Source organism: Periplaneta americana, chromosome 9 (genome assembly GCF_040183065.1).
Source record: "Periplaneta americana isolate PAMFEO1 chromosome 9, P.americana_PAMFEO1_priV1, whole genome shotgun sequence".
Lineage (NCBI taxonomy): Eukaryota > Metazoa > Arthropoda > Insecta > Blattodea > Blattidae > Periplaneta > Periplaneta americana.
Genome location: NC_091125.1, coordinates 150767510 through 150789120, shown reverse-complemented (window position 1 = coordinate 150789120; position 21611 = coordinate 150767510). Strand labels below are relative to the sequence as shown.

The 21611-nt window shown below is 36.1% G+C and overlaps 1 protein-coding gene across 1 annotated transcript in view; it reads left to right on the top strand.

Annotated features, from left to right (window-relative positions):
• Positions 1-7433: 7433 nt before the first annotated feature.
• Pka-C3 (Protein kinase, cAMP-dependent, catalytic subunit 3) overlaps positions 7434-21611 on the top strand; it is a 30494-nt gene continuing 16316 nt past the window's right edge. Inside the window, exons 1-2 of the mRNA XM_069836118.1 lie at positions 7434-7602; positions 12204-12313. Of these exons, the coding sequence (XP_069692219.1) occupies positions 7496-7602; positions 12204-12313 (217 nt within the window). The 5' untranslated portion in view covers positions 7434-7495. The remainder of the gene's footprint in view (positions 7603-12203; positions 12314-21611) is intronic.

Genomic DNA, 21611 nt, shown 5'->3' with positions numbered 1-21611 from the left:
CCCACTCCATACTACAGTATAATGCTTGCAGTGTCAAACTGTGGACATGTGCGGTTGTTACTTGTATTGTTTTCGATGTTCTAAGTACCGGTAGTTGCTCAGAACGCGCCAGTTAAGAAGGCACTGCCGTGGCATTGATCGCGTTCCCTCATTCTCCGAGAGCAGAAAGCCGAGTCGAGGGCTGTAAGGACGAGGAGCATATTTAGCCCTTGTGTGGGGGAACTCTTATCCTGAATGCATGGCGCAGGGTGCCAGATCAATACCCTGTGCGTGGTACAGTATCAGGTGCGTCCGCCCCAACTGCGTCCGATTATTAAACAAGGCCAGATATTATGTAGGGTACATCACGGGACGCAAAAACTGAGAGCTGCAAGCGATGCGACGAGAGAGAAGGGGCAAGTTGGGACATGGACTAATTAAGGAGTGGAAGAAAATATAAAAAAACAAAGACAAAAAGGGAGAAAAGAATAAATGAAGGAGTAAGTAAAGGAAGAATAAATAAAGTAATTAATGGTTCAATAAATTAATGAATCAGTGGATGAGTGAATAGAATGAATAAAGTATATGTAAGTTTAATAAAAAATGAATAAGTGGTGAATGCATGGATGAGTGTGTGGATGAATGGATATATGATTTGGATGGATGGATGGATGGACGGATGGATGAATGGATGGATGGATGGATGGATAAGTGGGTGGGTGGATAGGTGGATAAATGGGTGAGTGGGTGGATGAATGGATAAATGGGTGAGTGGGTGGATGAATGGATAAATGGGTGAGTGAATGGATGGATAAATGGGTGAGTGAATGAATGGATAAATGGGTGAGTGGGTGAATGAATGAATAAATGGGTGGGTGGGTTGGTGGATTAATGGTTAAATGGGTGAGTGAATGGATGGATAAATGGATGAGTGGGTGAATGAATGAATAAATGGGTAGGTGAGTTGGTGAATGAATGGATAAATGGGTGAGTGAATGGATGGATAAATGGGTGAGTGAATGAATGGATAAATGGGTGAGTGAAAGAATGGATAAATGGGTGACTGAATGAATGGATAAATGGGTGAGTGGGTGAATGAATGAATAAATGGGTGGGTGGGTTGGTGGATGAATGGTTAAATGGGTGAGTGGATTGATGGATGGATAAATGGGTGAGTGGATGAATGGATAAATGGGTGGGTGGATGCATGAATAGATAAATGGGTAGGTGGATTGGTGGGTGAATGGTTAAATGGGTGAGTGGATGGATAAATGGGTGAATGGATAAATGGGTGGGTGAATGGATAGATGGATGGATGGAAGGATGGATGGATAAATGTGTGAGTGGTGGATGAATGGATAAATGGTTGGGTGGATGAATGGATGAATAAATGGCTGAGCGGATGAATGGATGACTGGGTGGGTGGATAGATGGATGAATAAATGGGTGGATGGATGGATGGATGGATGGATGGATGGATGAGTGAATAAATGGCTGAGTGGATGAATGGGTGGGTGGATGGATGAATGAATAAATGAGTGGGTGGATGGATGAATAGATAAATGGGTGGGTGGGTTGGTGGATAAATGGTTAAACGGGTGAGTGGATGGATGGATAAATGGGTGAATGGATAAAAGAGTGAATGGATGCATGGATGGATGGATGGATGTGTGAGTGGTGGATGGATGGATAAATGGTTGGGTTGATGAATGGATGAATAAATAGCTGAGCGGATGAATGGATGAATGGGTGGATGGATGGATGGATGAATGAATGAATGAATGAATGAATGAATGAATGAATGAATAAATAAATGGCTGAGAGGATAAATGGATGAATGGGTGGGTAGGTGGATGGATGAATGAATAAATGGGTGGGTGGGTGGATGGATGGATGAACGGGTGGATGAATAAATGGCTGAGCGGATGAATGGATGAATGTATGGATGAATAAATGGGTGGGTGGATGGATAAAATGGATGGATGGATGGGTGGGTGGGTAGGTGGATAGGTGGGTGGGTGGTTGGTGGAAAAACGTAAAATAGAAGCTTTTGAAAAAATCATACTTTTAAATATCATTTCCAGTGATAAGTAGCCTGACAGGAATTGGCAAAAAATAACTTACCATTGAATTCAGAGTGTAAGATAATATACAAGTATTATGTTATTAGGTCAAAATCGGTTTTTGAACGAAGTAGTAGGTTTTGGAAACAAACCATTCCATCGTTTTTTTTTTCAAAAACTAATTTCGAACGTATATTGTTGCAACAATGATATTTCTACATACAAAGGATGAAAATTGTGCATGAATTAGAAAAAAATTCAAATTTAACCATCATCTGCCATTAAATGCCGTTTATTTAGACTTCGTAACTTACATCCAATTAATCTTGCACAGGACAGGGACCGATGGCGGGCTTAAGTGAGGGCGGCAATGAACCTGAGGGTTCCTTAAAAGCCTTTGTAAGTAAGTAAAAGTGAAAATTTTGTCCCGTTTCATCCTTTCTGTGGTGAACATTTTTGACCCACCATTAGATATGCACAAGCAGTAGCATTCCCTGATCATGTGGAGCAGGACCACCTCTTAAAACAACACAACGAAAAAATAAGTGACATAAGTCAGTTTTTATGAATGGACATAAATCCTTACTTTTCTGTCGGGAGTCCAACCGCTGTATTTATAGTCTACAAAGCCATTGGAAAGGAACAAAACACTGAATGATTTAACTAGTTTTTTCACTCTTAAAAGATAAACTTGGGAATTAGAGTTCCCAGCAGAATGGAGTGACACAGTAACACAGGGCTGAAGGGCTCGCATGCCTCCGAGCCGGCAGTCGTGAGACGCAAATATATTACGGCATGAGGACACGTCGGCCCCGGAGACGGATGGGCGCCATTACGAGCGCAGATAAGGGATGAACCCGCGCCCACAGAATACCAAGTGGACGAATTAATTTCCTATCGTGGCAGAGTGGTCACATCTCGACACACGGCGACTGCCTCAGCAACGGCTAACTCACCTTCTTTTCTGAGTCCTGTGCTGTGAAAGCCTGATGTAAGGAGAGCGAACACTGCATGAATTATTGTAATTAATAATGCACACAAAAAGAACACAACAGCGATTTTCTTATGTAAATCCTATTGTTAGTATTACCTTAATTTCGTAACCTAGCGAACACAAAAAGAACACAACAGCGATTTTCTTATGTAAATCCTATTGTTAGTATTACCTTAATTTCGTAACCTAGCGAACACAAAAAGAACACAACAGCGATTTTCTTATGTAAATCCTATTGTTAGTATTACCTTAATTTCGTAACCTAGCGAACACAAAAAGAACACAACAGCGATTTTCTTATGTAAATCCTATTGTTAGTATTACCTTAATTTCGTAACCTAGCGAACACAAAAAGAACACAACAGCGATTTTCTTATGTAAATCCTATTGTTAGTATTACCTTAATTTCGTAACCTAGCGAACACAAAAAGAATATAACAGCGATTTTCCTATGTCAGTTTTAGTTTCACCTTAATTTCGTATTGTAGTAAACATAAAAAGATTATAACAACGATTTTCTTATGTCAGTTTTAATATTACCTTAATTTCATATCCTAGCAAACAAAAATAATATAACAGGGACTTTCTTCCGTCAGTTTTAGTATTAGGCGTACCTTAATTTCGTATCCTAGCGAACACAACAAGAATATAACAGTGATTTTCTTATGTCAGTTTTAGTTTCACCTTAATTTCGTAATCTAGTAAACATAAAAAGATTATAACAACGATTTTCTTATACCAGTTTTAGTATTACCTTAATTTCGTATCCGAGCAAACATAAAAAGATTATAACAGCGATTTTCTTTTGTCAGTTTAATATCGCCTTCATTTCGTAACCTAGGAAACACTACAAGAATATAACAGCGATTTTCTTGTGTCAATTTTAGTATTACCAGGACGGTATTACCTTAATTTCCTATCTTAGCAAACAAAAATAATATAACCGCGATCCTATTATGTCAGTTTTAGTTTCACCTCAATTTCGTATTCTAGTAAACATAAAAAGATCATAACAACGATTTTCTTATGTCACTTTTAGTATCGCCTAAATTTCGTATCCTCGCAAACACAAAAAGATTATAACAACGATTTTCTTATGTTAGTTTAATATCGCCTTCATTTCGTAACCTAGCAAACACAAAAAGAATATGACAGCGATTTTTTATGTCAATTTTAGTAACACCTTAATTTCGTATCTTAGCAAACACAAAAAGATTATAACAACGATTTTCTTATGTTAGTTTAATATCGCCTTCATTTCGTCACCTAGCAAACACAAAAAGAATATGACAGCGATTTTCTTAGGTCAGTTTTAGTATCACCTTAATTTCGTATCCTTGGAAACGCAAAAAGAATATAACAGCGATTTTCTTATGTCAGTTTTAGTATCACCTTAATTTCGTATCCTTGGAAACGCAAAAAGAATATAACAGCGATTTTCTTATGTCAGTTTTAATACTACCTTAATTTAGTATCCTAGGAAACACAAAAACAATATAACAGCGATTTTCTTATGACAGTTCTAATACTACCTTAATTTCGTATCCTAGAAAATACGAAAAGAATATAACAGCAATTTTCTTATGTCAGTTTTAGTATTACCTTAATTTCGTATCCTAGGAAACACAAAAAGAATATAACAGCAATTTTCTTATGTCAGTTTTAATACTACCTTAATTTCGTATCCTAGGAAACACAAAAACAATATAACGATTTTCTTATGTCAGTTTTAGTATTCTTATATCAGTTTTAGTACTACCTTAATTTCGTATCCAAGCAAACACAAAAACAATGTAACAGCGATATTCTTATGTCAGTTTTAGTATCACCTTAATTTCGTATCCTAGCAAACACAAAAACAATATAACAGCGATATTCTTATGTCAGTTTTAGTATCACCTTAATTTCGTATCCTAGCAAACACAAAAACAATATAACAGCGATTTTTATGTCAGTTTTAGTATCACCTTAATTTCCTGTCCTAGCAGACACAAAAATAATGTAACAGCAATTTTCTTATGTCAGTTTTAGTATCACCTTAATTTCGTATCCTAGCGAACACAAAAAGAATATAACAGCGATTTTCTTATGTCAGTTTTAGTATCACCTTAATTTTGTATCCTAGCAAACACAAAAACAATATAACAGCGATTTTTATGTCAGTTTTAGTATCACCTTAATTTCCTGTCCTAGCAGACACAAAAATAGTGTAACAGCAATTTTCTTATGTCAGTTTTAGTATCACCTTAATTTCGTATCCTAGCGAACACAAAAAGAATATAACAGCGATTTTCTTATGTCAGTTTTAGTATCACCTTAATTTTGTATCCTAGCAAACACAAAAACAATATAACAGCGATTTTTATGTCAGTTTTAGTATCACCTTAATTTCCTATCCTAGCACCTATCCTAGCAGACACAAAAATAATGTAACAGCGATTTTCTTACGTCAGTTTTAGTATCACCTTAATTTCGTATCCTAGCAAACACAAAAACAATATAACAGCGATTTTTGTGTCAGTTTAGTATCACCTTAATTTCCTATCCTAGCAGACACAAAAATAATATAACAGTGATTTTCTTATGTCAGTTTTAGTATCACCTTAATTTCGTATCCTAGTAAACACAAAAACAATATAACAGCGATTTTTATGTTAGTTTTAGTATCACCTTAATTTCCTATCCTAGCAAACACAAAAATATGTAACAGCGATTTTTATGTCAGTTTTAGTATCACCTTAATTTCGTATCGTAGCAAACACAAAAATAATGTAACAGCGATTTTCTTATGTTAGTTTTAGTAGAGACTGGATTAAATCCTTAGTAATCTTTGCAGTTGTATTCTCTTCAGCTCTAATTAACAATAACAACAATCCAAGTTCTCAAGTGACGATAGAAAACAAAAGATGTGAGAACACATGAATGAGATGTATAAACAATTGGAGACCTAACATTCTAAATGTGCTAAGTGCCTGTTTTTCATATTGCATTTTATTCAATCTAAGGGAGAAACATCCATATGAGAATATCATACTAAATTGTCTTTGTCGTAGCTCAACTTTGACTCATGCGTGCGCTAAAAGACGGTGTTGTCGGTATCTCAACATGCATTTCGCTATTTCTTTTATTGAATATCTCAGAAAGTTGTTTTTTGACATTTAGAATGTTAGGTACTCAATTGAATACTCTTTAAAATTTAAGTAGACTGTCGTAATATTGCGATGCCATTTGAAATTTCAAAGGGGGTAGAGGTGAGGGGGTGAAACCTAAATGCAATTAACACTGGTTTTAAACTTTTCCTCAATATCTAAATGGATATTGTTTAACCCTTAAATTCGCAAAGTATCTTATAGGATACAACATGTTAATAGGCTATATGCTATAATTTTAATAGAACAATAGAAAAAAATTGGTAAGAAAATTAAAATTACACAATACTATAATATTATTAATTGATGAACTAGTGGACTTACTCGTGTTAAATATGAAATATCTGTCCGGCTTACAGCTGTTTCAGTGCTTCACGCACCATCACCAGAGCCTACTAGATCGCGGCGTCATCTCGAACTTCTCTGCCTGTTAGGAGGGTGTGTTTTATTGTTGGAAGGTGTTGAATTGTGGAGTCGAATAGTGTGTGTGTACTGAAATTGATCTGTGTGTTGAGGATTTGATCGGGGTGTGTTTTAGTGTGTTTGTATATTTCATATTGTTCCAGTGTGTTGAGTTTTTGGTTCTTGGGTTGTGTGTGTAGGATTTCCATGTCCGTATTTATGTTATTGTATGTATGGTTAGTATTGGTTATGTGATCGGCGTATGTAGATGTATTGTGTCCTCTGGTTATAGCTTTAATGTGTTCTTTGTAGCGTGTTTGGAATGATCTGCCTGTCTGTCCTATGTAGAACTTGTCGCAACTTCTGATGATGGTGCGTGAAGCACTGAAACAGCTGTAAGCCGGACAGACATTTCATATTTAACACGAGTAAGTCCACTAGTTCATCAATTAATTATATTCAAGTGTTAAAAGTGGTGTACGCAAGATTCAAAATGGACTATAATATTGTACGACATACAAAATATGGACATTGCGATAGTTGTTTTCTTTACAGTCCGACACGATTTAATAAACTAGTGTGAGAAATTAAGTTTTGCCAATTTAAGGGTTAAATTAAATTTAATTGAAATGAATTATTATTTATACTGGGAAGTTTTGAAAATGAATGCCTGGTATGTAGTTAACATAGATTGTATTAAGGTGACATAAGAAGACTGACTCTAGGGTTCAATTGTAATTAATAAGACGTCATTTATAAAATGAAGTTAACGGCGATTTCACTCCATAGATTTCAGTGTTGACATGATTTTCTTCAGTTCTCATGGTTTTCCGTTCTGTGTTGCAGGGACCGGAACTTTCGGACGAGTCTGCCTTTGCCGCGAGAAATCTACCAAGAAGTACGGTGCGATGAAGATCCTGGCTATCAGTGACGTCATCAGGCTGAAACAAGTGGAGCATGTTAAGAACGAGAAGAACATTCTGCAGGAGATTCGACATCCTTTCATCGTAAACTTGTGAGTATCATTGTATGATTTGTCTAAGCGACAGAGATGTAGTAAACCACTGCTGTTACCTATGCCGCTGTTATGAGTTACGAAAAAAAAAAATAAGGACGGAGAAGCCATATATCTGTGGTCGTCAGCAATCGCTGAAATGGATATCGGGTAAGGAGTGTATCGAAATATGCACCGTGATGCAGAAGGGAGAGGGAGAAAGCCGTCGTAGCTGTAGACGAGGACGCTATTTTCCGCAGCGTTAAACATTAGCATGTCGTAGCTCCTATGATAGTCGATCAATCGCGGTGTAATTTTAAGGATTCATAGATAAATGTCTAAGGGAAGCATAGAAAAAAATCCGAAATCAAAAACTTTTTTTGGAAAGTGAGAAAAAAATACTAACTTCGAAGCCATCTGTTCAAAATAAAAATTGACACGCTCAAAAGTTGATAAGCGGCAAACTTTTTTATTTTTCACTTTAGGTGAGGAGTCAAAGCGAGAGAAATGTTTACAAAGAATGGAAATTATTTTTAAAAGTGGTTGCTATTCAAAATCTGTACTAGTTTCTGTCTTACGGCGAATTAAACAAAGGAGTATTTTCGCCTGGCGGACTTCAGTGTGCAGAGTGGCTAAACTGTGGATTTTCATCAATCGCGGTGATTTCAAATTTATTTTCGAAATGTTTCCATTGCTTAAAGTTTTCCAGTTAATCGTGAGTTCATGCTGATTAAACACTAGTATGACATACTTTAAAATTCAGAAAAATGAAAAGAGTATCATAGTAGTCTTTATATTTATTATGGGTATTACTATCACTATTATTATTATTATTATTATTATTATTATTATTATTATTATTATTATTATTATTATTATTATTTGGACTGTCCTGTTTCAGTTTCCTGCCTTAGCACAAGAGCCATTCCCCTTCAAATCTGTTAAGATTTCATATGGTTATCGCCAATTTTTTTTTTTTTAATTTTCCGGGCGCTTTTAACTGTAAAATAAATTTGATCCGTGTATATTTTTTCCAGTAATCTAATTTCGGAAGATCTTAAATTACGAAATTTCCGAAAAACCGTTTGTGCCAATATTCTTCGGATCATTCATATTGTAACGTTTTACAATAAATAACAACAAATAACAATTACTTGGACTATTACGAACAACAATGAACTGTTAATCTTAACTAATATTCACAAAGCACTATTTACAACACAGAATTGTCAGTTCTCAGTTCACAGCTCGTTTGTCTTGGCAAGTTCTTCTAGCTCAGTCACTCGCGTTCACAGAATCCCGAACCCCAGACCTTCAGAGACAGTCCACTGTACTCGAACTCAGGTCCCTCCAACTGCGGTCCACTGCACTCGAACTCAGGCCTTCGGATGCTGACACAGTTGCGGACGCACACTCAAGTTGAACTCCGGTACACAAGACTGGCTGGCTTGCTCTGTTCACTGACTGTAACAACGCTGGCTTACTGACTGGCTGAATAAACTGCTCAAGTTCACTCACGTTTCTTCTTTTATAACTAAACCATAGTTGCGAGAAAGTACGAGTTCTGGATATTTCCAAACGTGTGTCCATTCTCGAATCATCCGGATATCTCTTCTCTCTGCCGCAGTCGCTCTGTCCCCTTTCTCCCCACCATAGCACATGCCACAGGAAGCAGATGCGCGCGCAACCTCCGCTCTCCTCTCCACGCCGCGCGTCGTCCACCAGTGCTCCGTGGAGCCCGTGTCGACTCACGCGCGACCTGCTCTCTTGCAGGACGCTGGTCGTGAGTTCGAATCTCACGTCGCTGTCACAATATTATTTAGTCTTCGGCTCAGCTGAAACTAGGGTTTAATCCACAGTCGCATTTGTCGCATTTTGCTACTCGACTTCTAAAAATGCAACAAACTTTGAATGTAAATGTGCAAAAATGCGATAACCACATTGGACTTCAGAAACGAAGATGGTAATGGAGAAAATGAAATCAGAGATGTGTTTGATCTAATCTGAATTTAAATGAACAATGGCAATATTCAAAAAGAAGTATTGAGTAATAGATGGTCAGGAATTTGATTTCAAAGCGTTGGTGCAATTCATGTAAGTTAAGTGAACAATTTCTTCTAATTGATTTATATAATTCCATCGCATACTGAAAATTGTGAGCGAGGATTTAGTTGCATGAATCTTGTAAAAACTGAAATTAGAAACAGTCCTTCAGTAAAAAGAGTTAGCACTCTGCTAACAATAAATATTGAAGGGGCTACTAGTAATGAATTTCAATGTTTAGAGTGCCCATAAAATAACGTATTTTAATGTGATGTAAATTCAGCAGTAATTGATTCTAAACATACCTACGTATAATGATTTACTTACATAAGCATATCTAGAGTGTGAAAAGATGGATTGAGAGTAATAGAACTCCAAGAAACAAATTACATGGCTTTTTGTTTCTGCATGATTTATTAATTTTATCTCTCTGCACAATTATTTATAATATTACACAGGCATTTCGTAATTTGCACAAATATAGCCTAATTTTTCATTTGTGCATTTTTGCGATAATTATTTATTTTCTAACTTAAACCTTGGATGAAATAAAAATCCCAGTGAAATGATGAGATATTCTACATATCTACATTACATCAGTGTAAAGTTTGGTTTCATAAAAATGGTTTTTTTATCAACGATGAAAAAACACACATGCTGACATTTACTAAAAAAGATATTAGTGAGTGTAACCAAGAGGATATTAAACTGTTAGGTTTCCTCATAGATAGACATCTATCTTGGAAATCACGTATTAGGTATGTATGCATTAAGTTATCTTCTGTAACCTATTTGTTAAAAAAATTGATGAACATTGTTAGTTTTGAATATGTTCGAAATGCATACTTTGCCTTTTTTTTAAGTGTATTCAGATATGGACTTATTTTGTGGGGAAATTCTAGTGATATTACAGACATTTTATTAATTCAAAAGAAAGTTATTAGAATACTGACAGCTTCAAAAAGTAGAACACCCTATAGACCTCTGTTCAAACAGACAGGTATTCAGACCGTCATAAATCTGTACATATATGATGTTCTAGTGTTTATGAAAGAACATTTGCAGGACTTTAATATGAGAAGTGAGATACACAATCATACAACGAGGAATAGGCAATTATTAGATTATCCACTTTGTAGACTTAGTGTGACAAAAAAATACCATAAATTGATTGGAATCAAATTATTTAATAAGTTCCCTATAAACATTCAACTTCTTCCTGTTCAAAGTTATAAAACAAAATTGTACAGTTGGTTAATTAAAAACCCACTTTACTCAATAAATGAGTTCTTTGAAATTGACATACATTTTTAAACAATGCAGTTTTAAATGTTATGGTTGTTGAATAATTTCGAGGGAAAAATTGTTCCGGGGCCGGGTATCGAACCCGGGACCTTTGGTTAAACGTACCAACGCTCTCCCACTGAGCTACCCGGGAACTCTACCCGACACCGATCCAATTTTTCCCTCTATATCCACAGACCTCAAAGTGGGCTGACAACCGTTAAGCAACCAACATTTGAGTGCACACTAACTCTGTATGACTTTAAATTGTGGTTTTCTGTTACGTACAGTGGCGTGTATTATGCAACTTAAGCTTTTAGGAATAACTCCCTGTAAAGTTAATTTGAATAATTTCGAGGGAAAAACAATATAATGATTGGTGTCGGGTAGAGTTCCCGGGTAGCTCAGTGGGAGAGCGTTGGTACGTTTAACCAAAGGTCCCGGGTTCGATACCCGGCCCCGGAACAATTTTTCCCTCGAAATTATTCAAATTAACTTTACAGGGAGTTATTCCTGAAAGCTTAATTTGTGTTATGGATGTTGTTTCTTAATTTTTTTTTAATAATGAGATTTTAAATGAAACCTAGTGGTAAATCAATTTACATTTAAATTTCAATGTATTAATGAACAGAGCAAATTGCACTACCTTATGTTGCATTTATTCAGTTTATTATTAGCCTCTGTTTGTAATATTCTTAATTAGTTATTAAACATATGACAATTAGTACTTGATACTGTCTTTTATCTAGTAAATATAGTACTTTTAACTTTATATTATGTAATTTGATAAATATCTACATTGTTTTTATAATTAAAATTTTATTTTGTTTATCTATGAAATGTATTGCAGTAAGATTGTAACATTTGACAATGTCTATAGTGAAGTTTTTCATTCAATGACAATAAAGATTATTATTATTATTATTATTATTATTATTATTATTATTATTATTATTATTATTATTATAAGAATTTGTGGCTTGTTCACTTCTTTCACTGGACCCCTCAGTAATTTCAGAAGGTTTTAAGTTATTGACATTATAGACGAACATGTTGAGTATTTATTAATTATATAAAATATGCTTGTTTGAATGCATACGTGGACATTGTGTGCATCTAAACTAATATTGCTGATGTAATTTCTGGCACGAACGAAACCCCGCCACTGGAATACTGCATACTCGCCAGCAGCTACGGATGCCCTAGCGTGCTCGCGGGTAAGAGACGCTAACCCGAGGGTGCACTGTGCTGATGACCGCTTCGGTAGATGGTAATGTGACTGTTGTGCTTTGCAGGCGATGGCACTACCGGGACGCCACCTGCCTCTACATGCTGTTCGACTACGTGTGCGGCGGCGAACTGTTCTCCTACCTGAGGAACGCGGGACGCTTCAGCACCAGCACGGGTGAGGACTCATAGTATCACAGTCTAGTATATACAGTCGCGAAGCTCAATACGTAGTAAATATGCAAACATTAGATAGTTGCTCACCACTAGGATCGCTAATATCGCGTCATTACAGGCAATGCAAATTAGTACCGTCAAAGTCTATTGTTTCTAGCACTCTCAAAACTCAAGCTTCGTGACTGTATATAGTAGACTGTGATGGTACTGTATTCAATAGTAGCGTGTTCTTTTTACTTTGGTCATTATTTCTTCTCTTTTAACGTAGCACTACATCAGTGGCGATTTCTCTTAAGGAGCACAGGAGCAATGCACCACCTCTTCAAATAACGCATGTTTTTAAATGTATGTCAATCAGCTACAGTAGACTATGTGAGCGACATAATTCTTTATTATAATACTACGTAAAAATAACACTGCACGTGTACTGGTCTTGTTGACGCCTGGGACTTACGTTTACCGCTCGACACTTGCGACACACTGTTCCATTGGAGCATGCGCATTAGTATTGTTTCACTGGCAGGCTTTGGAGCGTGGTAGGGAGGCATGTAGGTTCGTTCCAACAAGCGGTTCATGGATCAGTTCATGTACGGTTCCTGTACCATCTTATGCGCATGCGCTAGTTGAGCATCTGCTATGGGATTGAAACTGGACTGGACGCTGTTGGAACGCTTTCGCGGATCGCTATGTACTAAATCCAGAGATGTTATAACTGTGATCATCTTTGCTAAGAACGGGATGCTTATTATTATCGTTTCGCAGCTAATTCTAATTGCAGAAAATAGAATTTCGATCATTTTCTATAAAAAGATGACAAAAAAATATGGAAGGCAAGAATTCCGATAATTCAACGTCGTGTACTGGGAGACTCTCATCTAAAAATAGTTATTTTTTTAATTATCAATGTATGTACGTTATTTATTATATTTTTAATCAAAGCTGCACGTTGAAATTGTAATTAACTGTTTCAATATCCAAATAATTTCCATTCCCTTTCTTTTAGGCGAAACTTTAAATTAAATCTCTAGTTTTATTATTCGTCTGTACTGTCACTTTTCATCTTTAACGTTCAATGATGTGAACAGTCGATCATGCCTTTCTTCAGTATCCAGGAGACGTTGGTGAGCTTATGCGCATGCGCGTCTTGCTTACTCTTCCGTACATGCCTCAATCCACGGACTATTTCTGACCGTTCCGAACCCGTGTCAAAAGCTTGTTGGAACGCCCGACTGCAGTTCATGTTTCCGGTTCAGGACTGGTTCGGATTGTGTTGGAACGCTTTTTTTGTACTGCGCATGCTCACGATGGTTACGGACGGTTCCTGACTGCTGTTGGAACAATGTGCATAAGAGGGGTTAGGAGCACTTTCAGATGTGTTCTCAAGCTGTCTGCAGTAGTAGTTAGATCGTTACATCACAAACGTTACAATGAATAAATAGTGTGCAAAATCTTTTAAATATGTAATTTTCTGTAAGACCTTTACACGAAAGATCAAAATAAAGAAGATGGGTACACCTACACATGAGGTTCGTTCCAACAACAGTCAGGAACCGTCCGTAACCATCGCGAGCATGCGCAGTACAGAAAAAGCGTTCCAACAAACTCCGAACCAGTCCTGAACCGGAAACATGTACTGCAGTCGGGCGTTCCAACAAGCTTTTGACACGGGTTCGGAACGGTCAAAAATAGTCCGTGGATTGAGGCATGTACGGAAGAGTACTCAAGACGCGCATGCGCATAAGCTCACCAACGTCTCCTGGATACTGAAGAAAGACATGATCGACTGTTCACATCATTGAGGTTAAGGATGAAAAGTGACAGTACAGACGAATAATAAAACTAGAGATTTAATTTAAATTTTCGCCAAAAAGAAAGGGAATGGAAATTATTTGGGTATTGAAACAGTTAATTACAATTTCAACATGCAGCTTTGATTAAAGGTATAATAAATAACGTACATACATTAATAATTAAAAAAAGAACTATTTTTAGATGAGAGTCCCCCAGTACACGACATTGAATTATCGGAATTCTTGCCTTCCACATTTTTTTAAATCTTTTTATAGAAAATGATCGAAATTCTGTTTTCTGCAATTAGAATTAGCTGCGAAACGATAATAATTAAGCATCCCGTTCTTAGCAAAGATGATCACAGTTATAGCATCTCTGGATTTAGTACATAACGATCCGCGAAAGCGTTCCAACAGCGTCCAGTCCAGTTTCAATCCCATAGCAGATGCTCGACTAGCGCATGCGCATAAGATGGTACAGGAACCGTACATGAACTGATCCATGAACCGCTTGTTGGAACGAACCTTTGAATTAAAATTACAAGTGGCGAAGCATAGTAATAGAGAAGGGAAAAGAAAATTGAACATTCGGACTTACGAAAAAGCAATATGCGGCTACAATATAAAAGACGCTGTATTTTGTTTTGCTTGCCAATTGTTCGACGGCGAACATTTATTGACAAAAACAAATACGTTTTATGAATTTTATTTATTTTTCTGTTTGAATTTAGGACTGTGCGTAGTAACTAAATAATTTTGATTATCGTTCTGCAGGTATGATTGATTTGAATCACATGAATGAAAGAATTAAAAACCACGATTCTTCAGCTGCACACATCAACAATAATGTTAAAGTAGCAGTATTGGGTCAAACAAACATACAGACACAATTGGATTTAATATTGGATTGTTGAACTTCACAATGATAAAGTTACCAAGAACAGACATGTGCGTGCGGTTTTGTGGAGCTTTTGAGTTGGCTTTAAGAGGTCACGATGACGGAGACTCATCTTTAAACGCTAGTATTTTTCTTGGCCTCATCAATTTCAGTTCTGAATTAGACGCACTCTTAAGGAACATTTGAAAAGAGCAACAGTGTTTAAGGACACATCAAACATTATGCAGAACGAAATCCTTCAAGCCATTTTGCATGTATGCCATGATGAGATTTCAAAGAAATAAAGAATGCTGTTGACCTTTTAGCAGTTAAGGCTGATGAGACGACAGACGTATCGAATGTTTGTGAACTTTGTTATAAAACGCAATATAGCTAAAACAATATTATTTACGGTGTATTGCAATAGAAATTGAACACTTTACTTTGCTATTAATGGACCTACATAGGAAACTAATTAACTGCAATTTCTTGACTAACAAAATTATGTAAATCTATACCTATATAACATATGTTAATAGTTGTGGAGTAGTTAGTATAAATAATGATAATAATAATAATAATAATAGGGTGTAATAATAATAATAATAATAATAATCATAATAATAAATATTTGTGCACCACCAGGATTATTTATCACTACACGCCACTGCACTACACTCTTGTCCGGACTAAACCCCATTTCAGTTTGGTTGATAGGCTTTCTCCTCTACTCACACTCCCTACCAACAGTGAAGGGGAAGATGCTACTGTCCATCTCACAAACGTGCGGCTAATTGACTTTCTACCACTAGTGACAAATTTTATTTCTGAAAGTGTTTACCGGTACTCTATATTTCGAAAGTCTATACTAAGCATTTATATTGAATTTTGTTGCTGTTTATAGTAACTGGCACATTAAAAGCTATTGACAACAGAAGATAAATGTTTTCTCCACCGCTAGTTGCTACTCCACAGCATACACAATGGGACAATCTACACTGTGTCGCTCCCTCTGACTTCATAATACAAACTGACATTCCTAAATGTAATTAATTATATTAGTTGCAAATATTGTAAGAACTACACAAAAATATACTCTAACATGTAATTGTCAAACATCTGTGTCACTGTATTTTATATTCACTAATGTACTTTTTTTAATAATTTATTTGCTAGTGTGTACAGCTTGGGTGGTGCAGGTATAAGAGGTAACAGCTACCAGTCTGTCACTGACGGACTCAGGACAAGTAGAAGGGGAAAGAAATGCCTTCGAATCCTCTCAACTTGTATGAAATGTCGTTTAGGTATGGGGATGTAGTTTGGAAATTGACCGTCGAGAAGAAACTGCAAATCCCTCTCGTCGTCGGGAACGACAAGACAAGGAGAAATAGAGGAGTACGAGGGAAACGAGGGGGATATTAGAAGAACAAGGGGATACGAGGAGAACGAAGAAAAGACATAGAGAACAAGGAGAAGATAAGGAGAAAGGGGGAACATAAGAGAGGAGTATAAGGGAAAGACATGGAGAATAAGGGAAAGACAAGGAGAACAAGGGGGAACGTGGAGAACAAGGGGAACACGATGAGAGCAGGAGTACACAAGGAGAGTAGAAGGAATACAAGGAAAACAAGAGGAATAAAAGGAGAACAAGGTTAATACTGAGAGGATAAGAGGAATACAAGGAGAACAAGTATAATACAGGGATAACGAGGGGAATACATGAAGAACAAGGGAAGTACATGGAGAACAATGTGAACACAAGAAGAATAAGGGGAAGATAAGGAGAAAAGGGGAATATAAGACGAGGAGAATACAGGGAGAATAAGGGGAAGGCAAAGAGAACAAGGGAAAGACATGGAGAACTAGGGAAAAACATGAAGAACAAGGGGGGAAACGTGGAAAACTAGAGGAAGTTGAGGAGAGCAGGGGGTAATACAAGGAGAACAAGATAATTAATATTGATAAGAGAAGTACAAGGAGAACGAGTGTAATACAAGGGTAACGAGGGGAATACATAGAGAACAAGGGGGAACGTGAAGAACAAGGGGAACATGAGAAAATCAGGGGAACACAAGCAGAGCAGAGAGAATACAAGAAGAACAAGAGGGATACCAGGAGAGCAAAGAAAAGGCAAGCAGAACAAGGGGGAGACATGGAGAACAATGTGAACACAAGAAGAATAAGGGGAAGATAAGGAGAAAAGGGGAATATAAGACGAGGAGAATACAGGGAGAATAAGGGGAAGGCAAAGAGAACAAGGAAGAGACATGGAGAACTAGGGAAAAACATGAATAACTAGGAGGAAAACGTGGAGAACAAGAGGAAGTTGAGAAGAGCAGGGGGAATACAAAGAGAAACAGGGAAAACAAGGAGAATAAAGACAATACAAGAACAACAACGGAAATATAAGCAGAAAGAAGGGGAATACAAGGAGAATAAATTGTTCACCTGTCGACAGGTGATCATACCCTCATATAGTTGTACATAGTGAAGTGATGCGCCTGTCGATTTTTTCTTTCCTTATTTATTCTCGTTTTCTTCTCTTATAATAACATTTTTATTATTCTCCTTTTAATTCCCTTTCTCCATACTTCTTATTTACCTCCCTCTTTTCCCTCCTCCTTGTCTTGTTTCTCCCATTCTTTCCATCCGTTTCTTCTGCTGTCCTTCCTTCTCTTACCTCCTTTCTTCTCATTTTTTTCATTTCTTCTCCTCTTCTTTCTTTTCGTTTTCGTTTATCCTGTGTCTTTTCTGCTTTTATTGTTATGTTCAATTTTTTATTTCTTTTCTCTTTTCCCTCTTGACCCTTATTTGTTTCCTTCTCCTTTATTTTACTCTTAACTCTGCCAAGTTAAATAAATCATTATTATTATTATTATTATTATTATTATTATTATTATTATTATTATTATCTTTCTACTTATTTCCACCCTTCTTCTTCTCTTTTCATTCCTTTTTACCTCGTCTCTCTTCCTTACGTTAATTTTCTTTCATTCTTGTTTCATACTTCGTGGCGTGATGCTTCCTCTTATTATTATTTTTTATAATTATTTGTCACTATTTATCTTCTCCGTGTAAATAATAGTGACGTCATCGTCATCATTATCATGCTACATTACTCCCCAATAACACAGTTTTGGTGCCTACTGCGTTGTATATTTTGCTAACTTAGCCCTGTTTTGCACTGAAGTGTCTTTTTGTTGGAAACCCCAGCAGGGCGTCATTGCAGCACTGATGGATCCATTTTGTTTCTCCTTTTGTACAAATTCTGTCCCTGTCTTTATTTTCTTCCATGATAAGCTGATAACTGTTCACATCATGACAATGAAATGCTTCATTGTTGACCTCACAAGATTTGTATTATGCAGGTGAGACAGAATTCATCAACACGGATCCATTTACACTCAAATAATGATCAGAATACGTGATCCTTAAGATCTTACTATATTGTCCTGAAGATGAACATTGGAGGTGTGAAGTCCCAGTCTGATGTTCTTTTGATTTACAAATTGTCAAAGCCTGCTATTTTCTAAACATGGTCCACTGATTAAGTTATTTCTTCATTGTTTTTATATATCGGTATCTTAGGACTAGAGCCCAGATGTTTAGGTATTTATAACAGTTAAAATAGGCAGGCAAAAAAGGCAATAAAAACTTTAAAAAAAGGCACAATAATCTTTGAAAAAGGCATTATAAATTTTTAAAAAGGCAAAATATATTTTAGCAATAAATTTAAATTATATCAACATAACTCACATATTTACTTCGTAAGTGACACATGTTGACTTATAAAATACTTTTTTTTTTCCGTGATTAACTGTCTTTTCACAAACCTTACATAACAAAACTGTTCCATCGGTTGAAAACACATGGGCACCAAATTCACTAATGTAAGCATGAATTTAATTTTCAATGGTTTACTGAATTTAGGTATTCTAGTTAACAGATCTTATACCTTCTGTCACCCGACAATAACTGACTGTTCCTCACTTAGGGTGGTCAGATTCACATCGATAAAAAAGAGGACACAAAGCTTAAAAAAGGAGGATATTGTTCGAAAGAAGAGGACAGAAAATAATATGTACTTAGATTTAGCCTTAGGCCTATATTACACTTTAAATTACGTCAATATTTATTGTATTACAAAATATTTACAGTACAGATTTAGGCTTATATCATACTTAAAAGTAAGTTAATATCTATTTTATTATAAAATAATTATGAAAAAACTTAATAATAATGATTTTACAGTTAGCTACATACGAAAGTCATGGGAACTATAATTTATTATTAAAAAGGACAGAAAATATCTATTTAGATCTATTTATTGTACTTAAAATGATGTCAAAATCTATTTTATTACAGCATACTTATGATAAAACTTAATAATATAAAATGATTTTACGGTTAACTACATTTGAAAGTCAAAGGCACTGTAATTATTATAAAAATACGTAAAAAGACAGTACAAATGTGAATTTAATATTACTTTATAATGTGTTTCAGATGTACAAATTTAAAGTAGGTTAATCAAGACATGAATATTTCCCCATACCCTCCATATTTAATATTGTTGCAGATGTTTTTCTGAAGATCCAATTTCTTGCAGTAACTTGGGTTTGCTAAAAAAAAAAAAATCTTCAAATTATACTCAACCATCGATTTTCTAGCTACCTGTGAGCAACGACCATAACAAGGAGGAACAAAGAGAATTATGAATTATAATCGTTGACAAGGAGTATATTCCGTCGATGTTGCTGCCACCTACAGGCAAATTATTTGAAAAAGGCTTCAAATCAGATAATTTAAAAATATCAGGCAAACAAGTTACGGAAAGGAGAATGTTTCTTATTTTTTTTAAATCCACCCGGACCCCGGACAACGGCCTGAAAAGGAGGATATGTCCGGACAAAAGAGGACGTCTGGTCACCCTATCCTCACTCAAATTTCTTTTTCCTGCAATAATAAGCACGTGTATCACAAAATTGTAACAGTAAGATTTGAAAATATGAAAGCTAACAATTGAAAATGCTACGTGACAACTTCTATGGGAATGCGCACATTGCGTATAACCAAGTACAGCAGAAGGGGAGAGGAAGGTAAGGAGTGTAGGCCGCGATTGCTTAGAGTTATTGTAGCAGTCGTGATGTTGCCAAATTCTTAATAGAAATATAACGATTTTGTCTAAAAGGGTGAACAAGTTAGAGGAAAAACTTGTTTAGATTTTTCAAACCTCTCCTCATGATATTACCAGTCATTTTGGTGCAGAGATTATCATCCACTCTGTATATTATAATACCGCTACAATAAAATAATTGCAGCGGCATAGATGAGGTCTTGTATGTTATACAAAACAAGAAAAAATTACAAATGCAGATATCAGATAGGACCTTGAAATATTTGAATTGGAAATATAAAAGAACAGACACATACCAACAAAATTGTAAAGAACTCTCCAGTATAAATTAACGAAGAAAGATATTCTGAACAATCTGAAATGCAGGTAATGGAGTGAGTAACATAAACACACCACGGAAGAGATTGTTGTGCAGCTGAAACAAGTTCAACAACCTAATTCATAGAAGTAGGTGGCGATAATTAAAAATATCTTATTCCGGCTCTTTTAGCTATAAACCGCAGAGTTTTACAGTCATGTGGCTCATTTCCCTCAGCAGAACCAGTTTGGGCAACTAGTTGAGCCATACTTGCACAAACGCAGCATGGCAAGTTATCAAATCCTTTTATAAGGATAATCTGTGGTCGATACACGACTCCAGCGGAAATAGTTCCGGCTGAATCCAGTAGATGGCAGACCAATGCTGTGTGCTTCCAAGGTCGCTAGATGTCGCTGTCGAACAGCTCTTCAACTGTTCATTGCTGTTGCTTAGCAACGGTTGTAAACATATGAAGTTCACGGCCACAGACAAAAGTGATCTGTAGAGCGGTGCAGACGGAGCACATGACAGACAGAATGGCATCATAGCAAGGGTTGCGACGTTACTTGGCGTGTTCCCTGTGTACAAGCGACGGTCATGTACACGATGTGTTGACGTACAGACGACACAATAGAAATGACACAGTTCCCTAACGTTTCTGCAATTAATTTTCTACAGATACTTTAATAAGATATCAAAATTGCAAATCTAATTAACCATTTCATCCTAAACAAATAATGTATACTTTACATGTGTGATTTCATACAGAACGCAAACAAAATCACTGTTTATTTGTAACGGGTTCATGATATTCTATTCGCAAAAGCACTTGAACAATTGTTTTTTGTCTTTTTCTTTTCCTTACAGTGAGTGTGAGTTATTAATGCACATGTTATACGTTATCACTTTTCTTCCAAATATTGTTACAATGCACAACAAATGACATTTGTAAGTTATTAACAGAAAACGATTTTCGTCTATCTGATTGCATGGTCTTATATGTGGAGAAGCTTCTTTCTACGTCTGTTGAAACAACTGGGGCATACGTAAAATCCTGTACCGGTACAACATTTTTTTTCAACTTCTGTTAGTTCTTCAAAGGAATCCTTATCTCCAGAAATACTATCACTAATCTTGCAAAGTTTATAATATCCACCATTTTTTTCAACATATTTGTTATTTTCGCAGATATTATTT